This window comes from Acyrthosiphon pisum, chromosome A1, assembly GCF_005508785.2.
Source record: "Acyrthosiphon pisum isolate AL4f chromosome A1, pea_aphid_22Mar2018_4r6ur, whole genome shotgun sequence".
Taxonomy (NCBI): Eukaryota; Metazoa; Arthropoda; class Insecta; order Hemiptera; family Aphididae; genus Acyrthosiphon; species Acyrthosiphon pisum.
Window position 1 is genome coordinate 143,429,905 of NC_042494.1, and position 19,725 is coordinate 143,449,629.

A 19,725-nucleotide genomic window follows, 5' to 3' on the forward strand; every position below is an offset into this window, starting at 1 on the left:
TCTCTCTGAACTGTACAATATTACGAGGAAATAGTGTCAAATAAATCGTAACGATTTTCAATTTCGAAAAAAACAATATTCCTATAAATGTTTTTTTTTAAATATATATTATATATAATATATTCATATAGAAGACATACCTATGATGTATGTACAAGAGAAATATAATAATAATTTGCAGTTGAAAATAGTTATAATTAATGAAACGGCCTGATAATCAATAATTTCCGCTTACGCGCAAGCATTACACATGTGTTATAATAATAATATTATAATTGGTGTTCTGCGTACCTATGTTTACGGAAACAGCTGATTCGCAGAGCCGACGAAATTGCACATAAAGATTTTTTTCATTTTTCGAAAATGATTCGCGGAGAGTGTGTACCGCAACGATACTAAGTATAGTATTATTGTGTATTCGAAAAAAAAATATATATATATAGTTTGTGTGAGAAAACAAGTAAACAAGTAGTGGCATGGACCGATCTCTAATTAATATATAAACATTTTTTTTTTTTTTTTTTTACCTTATTACAATTTACAAAGTCTAAACATATTATTTCAATATATATATATATATATATATGTACACATTCAAATAATTTATAAATAATAATCGTATATATAATTACTTAATATATATGTATGTACTTGAGTCACGCGTTATTTTTCCTCTTATTATATATTTTCTCTCTTACACGAAAAATAATTAAAACGAAAATAAATAAATTAAATAAAAAAACAAAAACAAAAGTATACGCAAATACCACCTTTGGTACGTTAGCATTTTATATTGTTACAATAATATAATAAATATTTAATATTATTCTCTTATTGTTATTTTCACCGCAATTCCACGTCCGATCGCGCGCGCACGATTCCCCGGGTCCCACATTTATTCTGTATGCACGAAAAAAAACTGACGTTGTAATAATATTGTACACGGTGTTATATTGGATGCATATTTTACTATTTAAACATTGATTGCGGCGCGGTGACCGAAGGTCGCGGCCGATACAACCATAGTTCAAACATCGGTAGGTAATAATATATGGTATAGACAACATGATATTATTCGCGTCTGGCTGGTATAGTAGTGATCTCATTAAGACGTATTGTAACGACAGCCAAAAACAACGATCGGCGGCGCACGCAAACGAAATATCATTATCATAATAATATCATGTAAAAACCGCGGCGATACCAAAAAAATCGGATCGCGCAGCCACCGTCACACCGTGTGTATCGGACGCGAATCGCGGTGCCAGTCTAATTCCTAATGGCACTATAAGTTGAATAAAAAATAAAAACAAACAAACAACAACTGGTCCTGGAATTTGAAACCAAAATATAATATATATAGAGACATAATCACGCGCACACTCACACACAAACAAACACGAACACACATAATATTATTATAATATTATATACAACTTAATATTATAATATGATAGTACACACAATCTCTATGCATATATTATTTTATATATATCGTGTACAACACGTATGTGTTAAGATAAGACAAGCGCGTGTTAGATATACATTATTATTAAATTTATTATTATTATTATTATTACTAGCAAGGACGTGTTATTTGAGCTGGTTTTGAGATCCCGAGCGCATATCATCGACCGCGTGACGATTCGCTCGTAACAAAATTTTTATTTTTTTTAATTATTACGATATACCTAATAATAATAAAAACATATTACATAGTGTACTCTTTATCATAATATTATGTATCCATATTTCATATTATATTATATCATATATTTAAATGGATGTGAGTGTGTGTCTGCGAGTGTGGTTGGGTGGGCACGAGTAGCGGAAAGTAAGTCGCGGTTGACCAGCGCGCGTTATAGGTATGTCATTTTTCTTTGGATATTTAATAAATTATTATTACATCGTCATTGCTATCGTTTATTATTTGTTTGCTTAGAACTAAATAAAACTTAAACGAGAACTAAAAAAAAACCTACGACATAATGACTTAGACACAATCTTAGAACAAGTTTCCTAAGCGAGGAAAAATTTTACACGTACCTAATTATATATTATTATAATATAGTATTGCGGTCGGTATAAGACAAAAATTGATAAAAAGACGTTTTCCTCTTTTCGGAAAATGAAAAAAATGATTTAAAATACGTTTATGATGCGTATATATCAATATATACCCAGAACGAAATGTCAAAATTTTTGTTTATATTTTCAATGTGATATTTACAATAAGAAGATTATTGTATAGAAAAATATTATTGTTAACCATCTAAATCGCCCTGTAATCGCAGTAACAATATTACAATATGGGGTGACCAATTATTATAATATTATTATACAATACGATATACAGAGCGACCAGTGTATTATATATTATATAATTATTATTATCATTTCGAAATTGGTTTCTCTGTTTGTTTTAAGTATATACGTGAAAAAATGTCACAATCCGCCGTCGTCCTGTATAACATACGACTTGACATCTCATCTCGATAACGCGCACCACTCACACTCAAACGCTCACACAAACAAGCAAAATCGTAGGTGCGCGCACCCTAATGACGACACTGCAGTGCAGCAACACGCGCGCGTGACTCGCGCACGCACGTACGGCACTCGGAAAACTGTGGACCATTTCACTTCTACACACACGCGCGTACGCGAGTACATATTATATGTACAACAACAGTATTAATCATAATCATAATCATAGTAATAATAATAATAATATTAATAATAATAAAATAAAATAATTAATAATAATATTATAAATAATGACGAGCGAAGTCGCGGCGTTATCACTACTGCGGCGATGTCTGCGGCGTGATATCGCTACCGTCGCCGCCCTGGCCGTCGCCGCCCTTGGTCTTGTTCTCTTTTTTCCACTTCATCCGCCTGTTCTGGAACCATATCTTTATCTGCCGCTCGGTTAGGCACAGCGCGTGCGCGATCTCGATCCGCCGCCTCCGGGTCAGGTACCGGTTGAAGTGGAATTCCTTCTCCAGCTCCAGCGTCTGGTACCTGGTGTACGTCTGCCGGCCGCGTTTCCGCTCTGAAACATAATGTTTGCAATGACAACTACTGATAAGGCTGAGCAGATCGCCCGATGACGCCCGACTCAGGAGTCAGGGATGATATAGTTGGATTTATAGTTATATAATTATAGTAAAATCATGTATTGGTACATATATATATCAATATAATGTCTATCTATATATTGTATAAAAGCAATAATATTATATTAAATTGTTATCGGCTGCAGATCGCGATGACACGGTGGGGGGGTCCCCCCTTAACATTTTTTATGTTATCTGTTTATAATATATAGGGGTTAACGTTCATTCATTACACAGTTGTTGCTGCACCAGTGAATCGCATATAATATTCTAATTAAATCGTGGACGTCAGTGCAAGTCAGCTGATACGTGTTATAAGCGCATATATATGATGATAATATACACGAAATTAGACGCATTAATATTACACATTATTATATTATAGAGCTGACGTTTATTTTGTACGTTCGTGTAGGTACGACAATATTTATTATAAGCAGTGGTGCTAAATTCGCTTATTAACTACATACACTGCAAGAATAGAATCGCATAATATGTAGGATATATTCGAAATTATCAGAATTATTACAATTTATTTTTCTATTTTTGACGAGTGTCAGAGACATTGATGCTAGTTATGCGATAATATTATACCTACAATACATATTATAATTCTGTTATCCGAGTATTTTTTTTCCTATTGAAAATTAAAATGGTATTTATTAATTGATATAAAATAATAATCTATTTCAGCAGACCATAAAATATTGTGATACCTAGAGTGCGATGTGTATATAACGATAATAAACAAGGCTGTGAATTTGATACATTTGCATATCATATGTTTATTTCTATTTTGTCTAGGTATAAGGAATCAAGTTCTGCCATAATTTGATTTAAAATTACTTCTAGACACGAATGCGATTATAATAATGCTTTTTATATTTTTCATAATATCTTAATAATGTTATAACATATCATTGGTACCTGTAATGTTGATAAAAAATATATGTTATTTTCTAGATGAGTTGTATTTGTTTAATTATTATTTAAACTTTTAGTTTTATATAAAGGAATATTTAGAATGTACTTATAATAATTAATTCAATGATATTTTTAAATTGTATATAAAAAATAAATATCCTAATATTTCGAGCGTAACATTTTATACTCGTTCAACAGTTGTCTTGTGCATTAAATTCACAGTTCTACTAATAATATAATACGTATAATACAAAAACGTGCAAACAAACAGTAGTAAATCGTAATTTTTCTAGTTAATTACATCATGCAAAGTATTTATAACAACAAACTCCTACTATATTATAATATATACAGAACTATGTGTGATATTCCCACAGGCGTCCCGATGGGATCTATACCTATTGCTGCAAGTATGATAAAAGCATAATATATACATTTCGATTATTTATTATGAGTTATGACAATAATTCGTATTGTTATATTATATACAGGCATGGTATTATATTATTAGAAGCAAACGGTCAGTGTTTTTTTCGGCGGCAGTAGCAGCAGCACCGTCGTTCGGGCGAATTAAACGTTTTTCGCGCGTTTTAACCCTTTTCTACCATTGAAATAAACGCACATTAGATGGAGAAAGGCCTGTGACGCGTACAAATATACGCACGTCTAACCTACATACACATCAGTATAATATTATTATATTTAACAATATAAGATATTATAATATACGACCGTAAACTACAATGGACGATTAGGTCCGGCCACAGTAATATGCTTTTTGGTTATTATTTATATATAGGCGGGTACTGGTTTCGGCGGCGGCGGCGGCAGCGGAGGGATCGATTAACCTCGTGAAAATTTCAACGAAAAAAACTTTTATTGAGACTTTCTTTTCGCGCGGGCACAAAAACCTTAACGAGTTTTTGATGTGGGGGAAGGAAATCGCCGTGAAGACGCATTTACGGCCACTGCAGCCGACCGATCAACCGAAGTCGTTACGATATATATATATATATGTGTGTGTTTATATACCAATTGTATATATAAGAACCAGAGGCCACGAGGGGGAATAATGTCGACGGTTGTACACACCACGAGCGGCCAATGGAAACGATCGACGAGCGTTTTTAATTAATCGCTTTCTCCCTATAGCGTGCGGAACACTGCGCATTGTTGTGTTACAGTATACTTATATAATATTATACGTGTATCCGACGTCCGAGGGTATTTCTCGTTGGTTACCAGGTATATTGAGTATATAAACATATATCGCATACAGTATTTATAGATATATATTATACCTATTCTAGAAAGGAAACGCAAAAATCGGTTATCGTGACATTTATTATTTTCTATCGCTTGAATAAATTTGTTAATAATTATTAAGATACCGAAGAGAGAATAATATTTTATTTGTCATTACAAAACTTTGTACCTATCGTGGAATGAATTGGTGAACGCGTGCGTGAGCGAGATGCACAGAGTATAAGTATATACTCTATATATGCTCTATAAATTAATTTTTGTTATTATAACTTAGTGGAAATAGGTATGTTTAATATATTATAATATTGCGAGACACGACGATCAAACATATGTATATATTGGATTTAATGACTTCAGAATATCGCGATACTCGTGGACTTGCGATCAGGAGGGACGCAGTGCACGGAGCTATAAGTTCGACGAGTTCGACTTTAACGTACTAGTCTAATAATGCAGCACGGTTCGGAGTGTATTCGTCCCGTTTCCGGTTTCGTAACGACGGCGTACGCATGTAGTATAGGTATTAAGCGCGCGGAAGTCCGTTGAACCGTGTGCACGCACAGACTGATCGCGAGGACTTAAGTATACTCGTATGTAATCCCATACACACACACTCGCGCCCGCGTGACGCTATCGCTGCTGTACATATAATAATACATTATATACTTCTATATACCTCGCATTGTATATAACATATAAACGTGTGTATGCGTGCCTACGTATCTATATATGATAAAAGGATTTCGTCGTGAGCTGCAGCGCGTCAAGAGGACATGTATTAATAGCGCGCCCGGCCCGCACGTGTATACACATATTATACATACATACAATGCACACGCGAGTGGAGTATATACCTATACCGAGTACGCCACCGTCGGACTTAAAAACGGGGGATAGACTTAGATCCAAAAGGGGAACTGCGGCGGGGGTGCAAGGTGAGGGAGAGGATACTGCTGCTGCACCGTATTACAAAACAGATTATTTGGACGGGCTCGACGTTTTCGTGCAGCCGTCGGCTATACACACACACGTAGGGACCCGTAGTCCTTGGACGCCAGCATATGTGTGAGTGTGTGTGTGTGTGTGTGTGTGTGTGTGTGTGCCGAAAACAAGAAAGTCGTGGGGTCACCGCCGAGAACAGATGACGGGGCGGAACGGTGGAAGGTCGGACGGTTGACGCTGCGGACGGACCGGGGGGTGGGCTGCACTGGAAGAGAGACGGTGGGGGCCGGGGGAGAGAAGGAGAGACGTTGCGCGTCAAAAGTGACGAAGATTTATGGCGGCGGCGGGCAGGCCCCGTTTCGTTCGGCCTCCGGGGCAGCGCGCGCGGTTCGGCGGTGGCGGCGGTGGTTCCCACCGGGGACCGGTCGCCGCCGCTCGCGTGCGTAAGCATCCAAACCGTATTATATGAAAAAAAATACACACCAAACCGGAGACGGAGTGAGAGGGAGGGAGAGGGGAGTGAAGGAAGGAGAGACGGAGTAAAAATAAAAAATAAATTATATATATATATATATATATATAAAAGGGAGATTTACCAAAAACGTAAAAGGCTCACGACGGCGGCAACTGCCATGTGTGTGTCAAATGGAATAAAGCGGCTACCTCCTCCGGGGAGTGAGTGATAGAGTAACGAGGTGGTGGTAGGAAAAGATATGGTCGGCGAGAGAGAGAAAGGGACAGATTGTAGCGAGTGAGAAAGAGTGTAAGAGAGAAAATAAGAGAGACGGCTCTAGAGGCGTATATAATATTACATACATGACAGACGTACCGAGAGTAATTTGTATTTTTTTTTGTCCCCCTCCCCTCGACATGAACCCCTAACAACCACCGTAAGACTCGGGCGTATAGCACTTAGGAAATTAGAAAATATATGGGTCCCAAAATCGCAATACGAAAAAAGCGGTATGTATTTCGTGATACACAATATCCGAAATTATCAAACTTTTGTTGAACTTCCCTGATATATTATAATAATAATTATTATAATGGCGACGAGACTGCAAAATTGCAATAATAATAACGATCGTGCGTGTAAGACAATGTTCGTTAGCGGCGATGAAATCTCTGTGATTAATCACTCGGAGTGCCGATCCATTCAATTTACTACCTACTGAGTTTGAATACAACTCAAACGTTTTTAAATTGGTCATAAAATGTCATTGCGCGGTCGGTAAAACGACCTTATAACATTATCAATGGCCCTCGTAGAACGAGATTTATATGGGGTGCAGTTACAATAATAGTTATACCGAGAGTTAAATAGAGTGTACCTATAAACTATAATATGGTATAGTTTTTTTTTTTTTTTGAGCTTAAATTATTATTTTAATTTTATGTTATTAGCCAATTATGATATATAATTTTATTCTTTTCATATTATTATAATGTATTTATCTATTCTTGTTTCGTTGCAGACTTTCTCTCATAATATTGCACGTCCGCGACGACAACACGTCGATACAGAAATAATTCATAACAAGAAAATATTCTACATTTTCCTAGAACACCAGATATCCGTAATCGCGTTATAGACGTGATATTATATGACAATCGTTTATGAACGCTATCTTTAGCTACTATTTAAATCTAGAATTAAATAACCATTATGCGCGCGTTTGGATATACATATTATATTCACATTAATATTCTCACGGTCACGGAAATTTGTATAATATCTCAGTATATATTATGCATACGCGTGTTAAACGACTCGAGTAAAATATGTTAATCGGTTTCAATGAAAACCGTTTTAACTGACATAAAACTATTTGTTTGTAAACCCGAATCTTCGAGACTTGGCATTACACGCGCGTAATCCTCTGCTTAAACCTTTATTAACTGCAGCCACGTTATAAATTCATTTAAACGATTAATTATATTACAGGCGTAGTTCACGAGTTCATATTATAATAATAATAACGGTTGCGAAGAATGCATGCAGCGGGCGGAACGGCTATTATTATTATTATTATAATGCACACGCAGCTCTAAAATATAACTGGTGTTCGAAATGCGCGATTATAAAATGTCAAAAACATAAAGTATTTAAAATGTTGAAAACTTAGACCACCATGCATTAAATAATATTAAGATGATAATTTACGGGTCCCGCTTATAACCTAAAACGACACATCTGACTACGAAGACGTGAAATTTTCGTTCAGTAGGTACTGGAGAAATCAGCGCCAAACATACTGTTACGTATGTTATAAAACCAACAGCTATCACGGCGCTATCCGTCGTCTCTCTAAACACGGGTCGGTTAGCTAAGGAGAGACCGTTTAAAGAAAACTAGAGGAAATTTATGGCTAACCGGAAAAAACGCCCGGCGCAGCCCCGGGGGAGTAGTAAATCTGAACGCAAAGTTTCAGGCTGTATCGCCGGAGACGCTCAGTGTAGGAGGAAAATATATTATAGAAAAATCGTATCATCGTGGACGATAAGTAATAATAACAATAATATCTTATAAACGACCATAAAATATCATTTTTTTCTTTCAAATCTATTTTTGTATAGGTATATCATTTGGAAACGGTAAATTGATTACCTATCAGTTATGAGACTCATAAGTTAAGAGTATTTATTGAAACACACATATAATGCCCAGACAGTTAAATGCATATCTAAGCTTATAATATTTTTTTTTTTTAGAGAAATCCAACTATTTTAAAGAAATTATTTCATGTGACTCCGAGATCGGATTGACAGTGGATTTTAGCATTTACACTATATAACGAGTAAACTATATGATGATGTTAAAGATTACTTTTTTATCGAAAATATTTGGTATTATATTGTGTTTACGTATTCAAACTTAAAAACAACTATCGAGCACGTATTTTAAACGAATATACCTAGTCGTTGTCGCGAGTCGTACGAAATCGGCAGAAAGATTTAACGGAAAATCAGCGTAACAATATATTAGATATCTACAATATGTATAAGCTACCTATATGTATATAGATCGCACCTACAATTTGTATTCGAGTTCCCGTATTATAATATAAGACAACCAAGCTACTTTTAATTGTCTTCTCTGCAATCGTTATCGTATATTATATTATAAGTAGGCATATATGGTTTAATGGCCGATGTACATTGAATTGTGATAAAATAAAGGACGGGTGAACAATAAAAAAAAAAACGTTTCGGTTATTTTTAGACTGCCGCTCCGGTGCGATAGTTTTATAATTCGGTAAAAGATTGTTCGCGTGTACCCGGCGGCGCGCAGTCCGTCTGTCAGAGAACCGAGGCAAATATTAATTACGACGCGCGTATACGCATATATACACGTAAACGGGCGGCGTTCGGTCGCGGAGAGCGCACAGAGTTAATTAACTCAGAGAACCCGCCGCCGCGCCGCCACAGCCAACCACCCTCATGGCGGCGAACCCAAAATGACGGATAGTTCCCCCCCCGCCCGAGACCCCTTCGGTCCGCCGACGATACGTCGCGCCGCCGCCTGCACGTCGTGTCCGACACACCGTGCAGCACCGCTGGCACCGCCGCCGCCGACATCACCGCAGACGCCACCGCGCCGACCATTTTGAAAAGGGACAACGCTATGTATAGGGACTACCCCAGCACTCCACTCGATAAGTCCAAACCTGTGGTTAAAATTAGACACCTTGTACGTTTTGCTCAAGACTTTATTATTTCCCCTTAGGTTTATACGGGCACAGTATAGGTATATATATATTATATATAATGCGCACGATCTTGAAATATATAATGTGTATATCATGGGTATCGTGTAATATAAGAGTATAGGACACGATCAAATTAGAACCTAACCTATATCAGGGTGAGGTTGTGTGGTTTGCGCAGTTCGTGTGCAATGCATCACGAGGGGTACGTCAAAACGAGACATTTCCCGGATCGGAAATCTTTCGGGTGAAAAAACGAAACGAAATTCAAAAATCTAAGTGAAAAATCCGATACGACGATTTGAGGAAGAATCTGCAGCTGATGTTCGTATGATGAAGCATTTGAAATAAAAGATTGATAACAGAATATAAAGGTTGCTTTGATCGGTATAATAATATCACATAATGTAATAACCTGTTGTATATAATATTTGAATAAACCTGATAATATATTTAAACACTTAAAAATTTCGAGAGTTCTGCAAAGTTTAACGTAGGAATTTCACATTACTATACCGATTGGCGGAGCGAGCGCTTATATTATTGTTCGGAAAGTATCGGAAAGTATAGTTGATGCTGTAGGTATATGCAGAGTATAATGTGCATACGCTGCACGCGTTGGATTAATATAGATTTACATAATATATTTTATTAAGTATGCGCGAGAGAAATCACTATACGGGCCCTCATTTTTTCGGGTTTGTCGCTTCGGCGTCTGCGCCAGTCACATACACGCATATACCTATATATATAAAATGTGTATAATTCCGACGACCGTGACGTCGGCACAATCTGTAGATCTGTATAGATTGGCGGGACACACTGTACAGAAAACGTACGCATATTATATAATATATATATTTTTATGAGTTATGGCCCGATCCCCCCCCCCCAACCAACAGTCAGCCATATCATCACGATGCACACGGTCACGCCGACTATATCCTCCTCTCGTTCTAGTTATATACGCGCTCGTCGCCGGCTGCATATATAATAATATTATATACGTACGACGACGACAATGACGACATCATCATCGTATAATAATCTGTACGCCAGCTGAGCCGAGAAACCCGCGTGAGACTCGCGTACGGTGTACACATGACAGTTATACGTAGCTGTTTGTAGTCGAATAATAATATAACAATAAGTCGAGAGACGCGCGCATTTATTAATGCGTATATATCTATATCGTCGAGAGTCGTGGGAACGCCGTCACGTCTACGCGGGAGGCTGAGTGAATCGGTCAAAACGGATATATTATTATCGTGTCATTCGAGAGACGAAATTAATAATACGGAAACGCCGCAGATTTGTTCGCGCGAAATGACTATACCGGTCGTGTACCTATCGAGAAGAGCGATTCGATAAAAAAAAAAAAGAAACGTAGACCGAGAATCCGATTGAGCAAGTGCGGCACGAACGTCGTGTTTTGATCACAGTTAAATTAATAAAGTAAATCGCGCTGAATTTATACATGTATACAGTATACATAACAAGTGACTATATTATGCTGTAGTATAAATATAAACCAAAACAACGTTTTTCTCTGCGTCTATACCGTTTTTGTGCGGTGGTCGGTATACCTATATTATGTATTTATTGTGCACGAACAAGACGTAGTTTGTATAGTATCCAGGTCAACGGTTTTTTTTTTTTGAAAACTTATTATTTTTGTGCGCTTCAGACAAAGTCGTCGTTTTAAAAATGTGCGCAAAACGAGGTGCAACACGCCGGAAAAAATATTGCGTTTTTTCGTACGATTAAGAGAGCGCGTTACATTATAATATTATTATATTATACCTACGATTGCCAGAAAAAAAAAAGTTATAAAAACGTCCGATGGTCCGACGACCAGCTACAGCAGTGACCCCGCAGACCGCGGCGGAGGTGGCGCTCCGCACCTCAAACTTTTGCCCCGCGTAACTTTGACGGATCGCTCGACACGCGTTTCTTTTGATGTGTTTTACTGAGCGAAACAATAAACAGGGGGAACAAAAAAATTAGGAATTTAAAAAGATTAATCACGAGGCTGCAGTCACTCGAAATGTTTTTATAAACACCGCCCACTATTGCGTAGCACAAACGCATAACTAACAAAACCTATAACCTACACAAGGTATGAGCTTGATCAGTTGCAAAATGTAGTTGGTTATCCGTCAATATTTTGCCAAAATCATATGTCTTATTGTTATTATTGTATTAATATTATCGTTCATCCCTTCCACTGTGAACATATATTTAGTTTTATAATTTATTCGTATATTATTTTTAATTTCTAAAACAAGAAATGAAGAGTAATAAATTAACAAAACGGCGTTGCTTAAAAACAATAATGTTATTGTTGTTATTTTTTTTTTTTTGGGGGGGGGAGGGGGTGAAGAGCATAACTACTACATTTTTTAACTGTTCGATTTGTATTACCTAATCTACACACAACTATAGTCGATCACAATAACAATAATTGGCGTGATATATTAATATAAATATAATATAATATGTACTTTGTACGTCATCCGTGGTGAATATTTCGGACGATATAATAGTATGAGATAAAAAAAACGAATAGGTACGACGGGGCCGATAAGAATAATTGCTCATGAAATACGCGGGTTCTGCTATCCGGTGTAGGAAATTTTCTTTCTACCGCATTATCGCAGTTCTGCTGCTACTACAAATGGTCTAGTGTATAATTATTTATATTTTTTATAAGGAATACAATATTCTTTAAAATTTCGGGCTATGCTCGGGATAATTGGTGACGAGCTGCTGCTGGTTTTCATTAGTGGTGAAATATGTATACAAGATCCTTAATGCTATACATAACTCTCTAAATTCTATGCCTGCAAAATTAATAAATCAGTTGACGTCATTGGTCCCTGATTAAAATTTAAAAAACCCGCGTTGGTGCACACATCATCGCCCACATATTTTGCAAGCAGCTGTTTGTTGTAGGATTTAAAAAAAAAAGTAATAATAACCACTTGTTTGATCACTTTAACATCCCGAGCAAATTGGGAAGTTCGACGTGCAGTTAAACTATTTAAGTATCCAAAATATGTTATTGGAGGTTTCATAATATAATGTTATAAAATAAGTAATGAAAGCTTTCGCCGATTTCATAATAAACATGCAAAATTATAGGAAAAAACATTTTTAGTTTAAAACTCAAAAACGGTAATAGTTTTGGAATTTATACGATTTTCGATCGCTTTACGATACCAACGATCTCAGTCACTGCACAATATTATAATAATATGTATACTTTTAATTTGTTAATCTACCAATAATTATATTAGACAGTAAATAATAAAATATGCAGATAGAAATATTGAAAGAATCGCAAATAAACGTGAGGCATCGATGTTTCACTGAATTTCTTTAATTGTTGAAATTTTTGGACAGGAATTTTATAATTAAATATGATGGGTAGGCATCAATCTTTTGTTTTTAGATTTTGACAATACTTATGTAATAGATAATAATAGTGTTACTATAATATTTCGTGATCACGTCGAACGATCATGGAAACAAAAAAATAACGATAAATACGAGACGAAAAAAACGACTCTTGAAGAATAATATACATCGATAAACTTAAGAAAATAATTTAGAATACCGAGACGAACAATTCGAAAAATAATTGAAAAAAAAAATGTTTGACTGTGTCACACTAAAAAGAGCTAAAGTGCGTTTGCTTTCAATATTGTATATATACGATTGTATAATCTTAGTGCATAATAATATTATTATTTAGTGGCTTAAGTACATGTTTAAACTACTGCAGTAATTACTCTGTGTATATATGCAACAGGTTAAAGTGCATCATGCTGCTGATATATATATACTATGCAAATATAAATATTAAATAAAGTAAGAAATACCATTTAGTGCTTAATTATAAAACCTGTGACAATGCAAACAATTTAAACCATTTTATGTATTTTCTACTATATTATATTTTATAACTGAAGAAAAAATAAACATAATAATGAGTAAAGCGTGTAAAATATTATGTGTACGATAGAAAAGAAAAATAGAGGTAAGAGTTGCAAGATAATAAAAAAATATATATTTTAGTTGCCACGTTAAGTCGCTACAAATGTATAAATATTACCAAAATACCGCAAATGCATCCGTACCTGAGTCTGGACCTGCAAAAATTATCGCAATCATGTAAAATAAAATAAAAAATAAAATAAATGATAAAAATAAATAATGATGGATGATAGAAGACTCTGTCTCTGATGATGGCTAATGGTTAATGACTATGATGGATTATAATATTATTATCATAATATTACGTAATGGCGTTTAATGTTGTGTTTACCGGGAAATGTATTGTTTTCGCGTCTCGTATTTGCACATCGCACATAAAATTATTTTCTAATTATAACGGTTTGTATGTTCATCGAACAATATTGGGAGATTATTCGTTGGACGAAAAAATACATTCGATTCGAACGAGCGTGTCCTCTTTGCACTGTCAGCGCACTATTTGTTTTTTCTCTCTGGCTTACACGCAACATAGACAAAATTCATTTACGCAAAATCATTTTTTCTATGTGTTTAAGTAATCTTAGAGTAAAGTCACCCATGACAAAAAAGATAGAGAATAATACTTTTGAGGGAATGAGATATCGATTTGTCTAAATATTGTCTCAAAACAATTTAAACATCATTTTAATTTACAACATTTTTTATTTATTTTGTAAGTTGAATAGAAAGTCAAATAATAATAAAATATAAAATCGATATGTCATTCCCTCAAAAATATTATTCTCTATCTTTTTTGTAATAGGTTACTTTACTCAAAGATTACTTAAACGCATAGAAAAAATGATTTTGCGTAAATGCGTTTTGTCTATCTTGCGCGTGCGCCAGAGAGAGAAAACGAATAGTGCGCTGACATCCTCTTAAATAAAAAAAATGAACAGTGTAACAATATTATATCATAGAGCATAGTCCCGACGCAAAAAGAGAGATTAACTATTGAAGCCAATGCATAGTTTATAGGGATAACGACATTCCACAGTTTTTGTCATTGTGTGCCTCCAATCTTGAACATCAAAACTCGAATCCATTGCGAATGATAACAATCGTCACCGACGAAACGATGGACCCATAGCCAGCAGCGCAGACGACGGAAACGCGAAATCGCGGAAAATGTAATAATAATATGTACCTATATTATGTTATGTGATTTTCGACTACGGAGTTAGAGAAGTGTGGGTGGGAAGTGGAATGGTGTAATCATGATGATGATAACAATAAACGCGCACATTTAAACAGGTTCGGGGGGTGAGCGGTGGACTTGCAGTGTTTTCACGCGTGGGTGGCAGAAGTAGGGGGAGGGGGTAAACAGCCACTTGTTGATCCGTAATTTATGATTGTACGCGCCGCCGCACTATAATATATATACCTGCAGTTATCACGGTCACCCGTTGGTCGTTTGCACACATTTTGAAAGTTTAACGCGAAAATATTAATGAATCGTTTGTATATTATACAGATTTTATCGAAAAACGTAAAATGCCGTCAAGTTTATAAGACCACATATTTTATTTACCGATTAAAATTAAAAACCGACAAGCCATCTGTGCATAATATATTACGTTAGCACATATTTTGGCATTTTACACCTCTTGAATAAAAAAAATATAAAATTTGATTAATATATCATTCTAATCATAATTTTGTTTTCATTAATTAATATGTCGATCTCATTGATTTAATGTATGCACGTGATTATAGTGGATTGTTTTATAAACAAGATAAATAAATACGAAACAATTTTTTTTCTTAATGATTTTTAAATTAATTTTTTTAATGAACAAATTTCTATATTGTATTTACCATGCGCAAAAGGGGTGCTCAAATGTACGCGAACTGGCTGTATACGAATCGGGAAAACGTGTACTGTAATTCGGTACCCCCGAGCCTAGACGACAAATTTCGTTGATGCATAGGGTATATGAAATAAATATATGTATGCGCGTCCGGTGAAGGTGCAGCAGTGTGGGTTTTTTTCATCGGCCGAGCAAAGGAATTCCGGATCGTTGGCTCCTTTCGGCTTTTCGTTTGCCTTCTCTACACGCATCAACGGGTCACCCCCAATGGTTTTTCGTGTGTGCGACTGCTGGGCGCGGGCGCGCGTCCGCTTACCGGCGGCGACGACCGTCTCGGGGAAGCAATACATTTCACGGTACATTAATCGGACCTACTGCGCGACATTACCAACAGGAAGAGAGTGAAAAAAAAATCTCGTACAACGAAAAGCGACCGACCCCCACCACCACCCTTCTCGACCTATAACCATCCACGCCACAAAGATTTCTGGGGCGGAAAACTTCTCGGAAAAACCCATCGCGTTTTGCATAAAATACGATGAAAATCGAAACGACGTCCCAAGACAATAATATGCAGAGAGCAGGTAGGTAATATATATTTAGATACGGGTACGCACGCACTGTCGCTAAATAAATACGAAACTCGTGTTCGAAATCAAATTGCACGGATACGAACATAGGTATACCACACAATAAACGGCAATGCCAAACATATTAATATAATAGTAGTTTTTTTTATATTCTACTATTATATAAAAACAATCTCTCTTCGAAAACATAACAATATTAAGTCTGTCGACTAGAACGCCGCCATAGTGACGCCATGTTGACGCAGTATTTCCCAGAACTCGATTCAAAACGTGTAGCACTGCAACCGTACAGTAACGAAGAGATTCAAAAAAGAGCATGAAAGAATATAAATGTAAACGTAATGAAAACGACTTTCGAGGAAACATCGCAAATGGAGGCGGCGGCGGCGGCGGTCGAATAAAAACGAGACTTCCCGCAAAGCGGCCAGTGCAACGCCGTGAGATAAAGTAATTTGATTGATTTCGACGTATATACAATGCTGGTGGACAGGTATAGGTACTGTAAATGCTTACAGGCAAACCTACGTGTACAATATGTGACCTGTTGTGAAACAGCGGCACTTTATGATATTATAGAGATGTATAAAAAGGATCGGATAAAAAAAAAACATTTCGTCGATAATACGTAACGAATGTATATTGTGCTCGAGATCGGACGACGTCTGATTTTTTTTTTTTAATATGATTTATGCAGGAGATGAGCCGACAAAAAAAGATTACACCTGGGCAAAGACCCCCGGTGACGATGGTCACCATCGAATTATTATATAACACGCGAACGAAGGTAAACCCGCGAGTGAATATATCAATACGACTTCACCTTGCGATGTTCGTATTATACCTACTAAAAATATAAAAACGCGCCAACGAAATTCGGTATAATACAGTGAAACGTGACCTACACGCCATGCTTTTGTTATAATTGTTATATAATTGTTATAATGTTTAATATTGTGGCGATACAAAATGCATGCCAAAAAAAAAAAAATAATAATAAAAAAAGGTAGAAAAACTACCGCTTTTAATCGAAGGTTAAAAAAAAAATCAAAAACAAAATAAACAAAAATTAAACAACTCTATATTGATATTATATTTATATGATAGCTTAAGATATTAGAAACAGGCGCATTCCACAAAACGGTTCAAGTCTAAGTCAGAGAGGGTATTATTTCGTGATATTATTTGTATATTGTAATATTATGTAAACCTAACCGGGCTGGATGTCTTGTGAGTTAGTGATGTTACGCACTCAGAGAAACGGCTAGAAATAGGTATACCTGTTGCTGCAATGACGTTGTCCGCCGTAGTCTGTTATGAAAACGATTTATATGCAGGTAAATTGCTGCCCTTCATCGTGACGGCCGACGGTGGTGAAATAACGGGGGAAAAACATTCTGATGAGAGGACCTACGGGTAGGGACTCGATTGGGGAGGGGGGAAGGGTTAAGTATGTAAAAGTTTTATGATAGTAGCTGTCTGAATAGGTGATTAAATAAAAAAATAATTCGAGCACCAAACTCGTACTTACCGAATTGGCTTCGCATCCACGGGTACAGTGGACTCGGCAGCGAGTTGTTGTTGACCGCCTGTTGATTCTGAGCGGTGGGAGTCTGCAGCGGCGGCGTCTGCTGGTGCGGGTTGACCACGACCTGGTTGTGGTGTCCAGGCGCCGGCGGGACAACGGACTGCTGCTGTTGCTGCTGCTGCTGGTGGTGGTGCGGACTCAGGTTGCTGAAGTACGCCTGCTGCTGCTGCTGGTGGTGCGACTGTGGCGGCGGCGCCGAATGGTGGTGCTGTTGTTGCTGATGATGGTGGTGGCCGGCGGCCGTCATCTGCTGCTGCTGCTGCTGCTGCTGCTGGTGGTGGTTGGTCATGTCGACCATATCGGTGGGGCTGCCCGGTTCGACGAGACCGTTGGCCACCGAGGCCTGGAGCTTGCACGTGGCGTACACGACGGGCGTGTGGCCGTTCATGGTCATTTGGCCCATGCCACCGCCACCGCCACCACCGCCTCCGACCAGGCCACCGCCGATGGGTGACTCAGGCCTGCTGTAGCCGTCCATGGACGACTGGTGATGGTTGTTGTAGTAGCCGGCCGCGGCGGCCGCCTGCCGAATTTCCATCCGGTCATAGGGCGGGAACCGCGGGTACGGCATGCCCTGCGGCGGCTGTCCGCCGACAGTGGGTCCTACGTAGTGGTGCGGTGGTATGCCCTGCCGGGCAGTCGGGTCACACGGCGCATTGTCCACGTAGTGCTGCTGGCCGTGATGATGGTGATCCATGACCACGCCACCACCACCGCCACCCCCGCCGCCGACGATTCCGCCAACGCCACCAAGCACGCCACCACCGCCGCTGCCGCCTCCAACGAGGCCTCCACCGGTCCCTCCGCCTCCGCCGTTCCGCATGTCGGAAGGCATGTACGAGTTGGCAAAGTACGAGCTCATGTTCAACAGGTCGCCGCAGTTGCCCTCCACTTTGCCGGCCGCTGAAACTGGACCGCGGTCGCGAAAATGTGTGGAGCTCGATGTACCGTGATTACACTGCACCGGCGCGGTGTACCGCTCGACCGCTGAGTGATGTGGCTGCTAGTGGCCACCGACAGCTGCAACGTCGCGGCACGCCGTCATCGTGGCCGTCGGTCTGGTAGCGGTGGTGCTCGTGCTGGCGCAACCTACAGTCGTGGTGGAGATGGTCGTGTCGGTGACGATGGTACGGGTCGTCGACGCGCGGCCGTCTTACAGTCGTCAACGGTGGACGAGTCGTCCGGTTTACCGCCGATTCACTGCCGACGACTGTCTCGCTCTCGCTGGTCCAACCGCGGTCGCGGTTTTTCCGGTACCCGTGCGGTTGACGGTTCTGCTGCTGCTGCAGCTGAATTCGGATGGTCTGCTTGTGCTGGTACTGGTGACGGTCGTCGCGATCACTTGGTCGGGTACGCGAAATCCGCCCCTGAAACACACAAAATCAAACGCACACAGGTCAATCGATTGTTCGCGTACGTGTGAGGAGGAACTGCGCTGCAGATGACAATATCATATTATGTAGTTACACGCCGGATTTCGGACGGCCATTCGACGTGAAATTCTCTTTTCTCCCTCCCACCCCCCCTACACACAAATCCGGAACGGGTTGCCCCCACCACATTTTGCCCGAGTATACACCTTTAGGCATATATGTACATAACGTATTGATATATTTCTTGTGGGCCTTTGTGCAGGCTATTTGTTTTGCGAATTTCCGCACTCCACCGCAACGGCCGCGGGACGTCGATCCGCGTCAATAGATGACAAATATACGTGCATATGGGCACAATGGGCTCGTGCGG

The 19,725-nt window shown here is 38.4% G+C and overlaps 1 protein-coding gene across 12 annotated transcripts in view; it reads right to left on the reverse strand.

Moving 5' to 3' along the window:
• Positions 1 to 352: 352 nt before the first annotated feature.
• LOC100167267 (homeotic protein antennapedia) overlaps positions 353 to 19,725 on the reverse strand; it is a 217,155-nt gene continuing 197,782 nt past the window's right edge. For 11 of the 12 annotated variants that reach the window (XM_029488492.1, XM_029488490.1, XM_029488491.1 and 8 more), the window contains 3 exons: positions 17,926 to 19,349; positions 14,101 to 14,112; positions 2,377 to 3,055 (listed from right to left, as the gene is read on the reverse strand). In XM_029488492.1, the coding sequence (XP_029344352.1) occupies positions 2,805 to 3,055; positions 14,101 to 14,112; positions 17,926 to 18,844 (1,182 nt within the window). In that variant the 5' untranslated portion in view covers positions 18,845 to 19,349 and the 3' untranslated portion in view covers positions 2,377 to 2,804. Of the gene's footprint in view, positions 3,056 to 14,100; positions 14,113 to 17,925; positions 19,350 to 19,725 lie in introns of all 12 variants that reach the window. The other variant, XM_029488501.1, reaches the window with a different exon arrangement.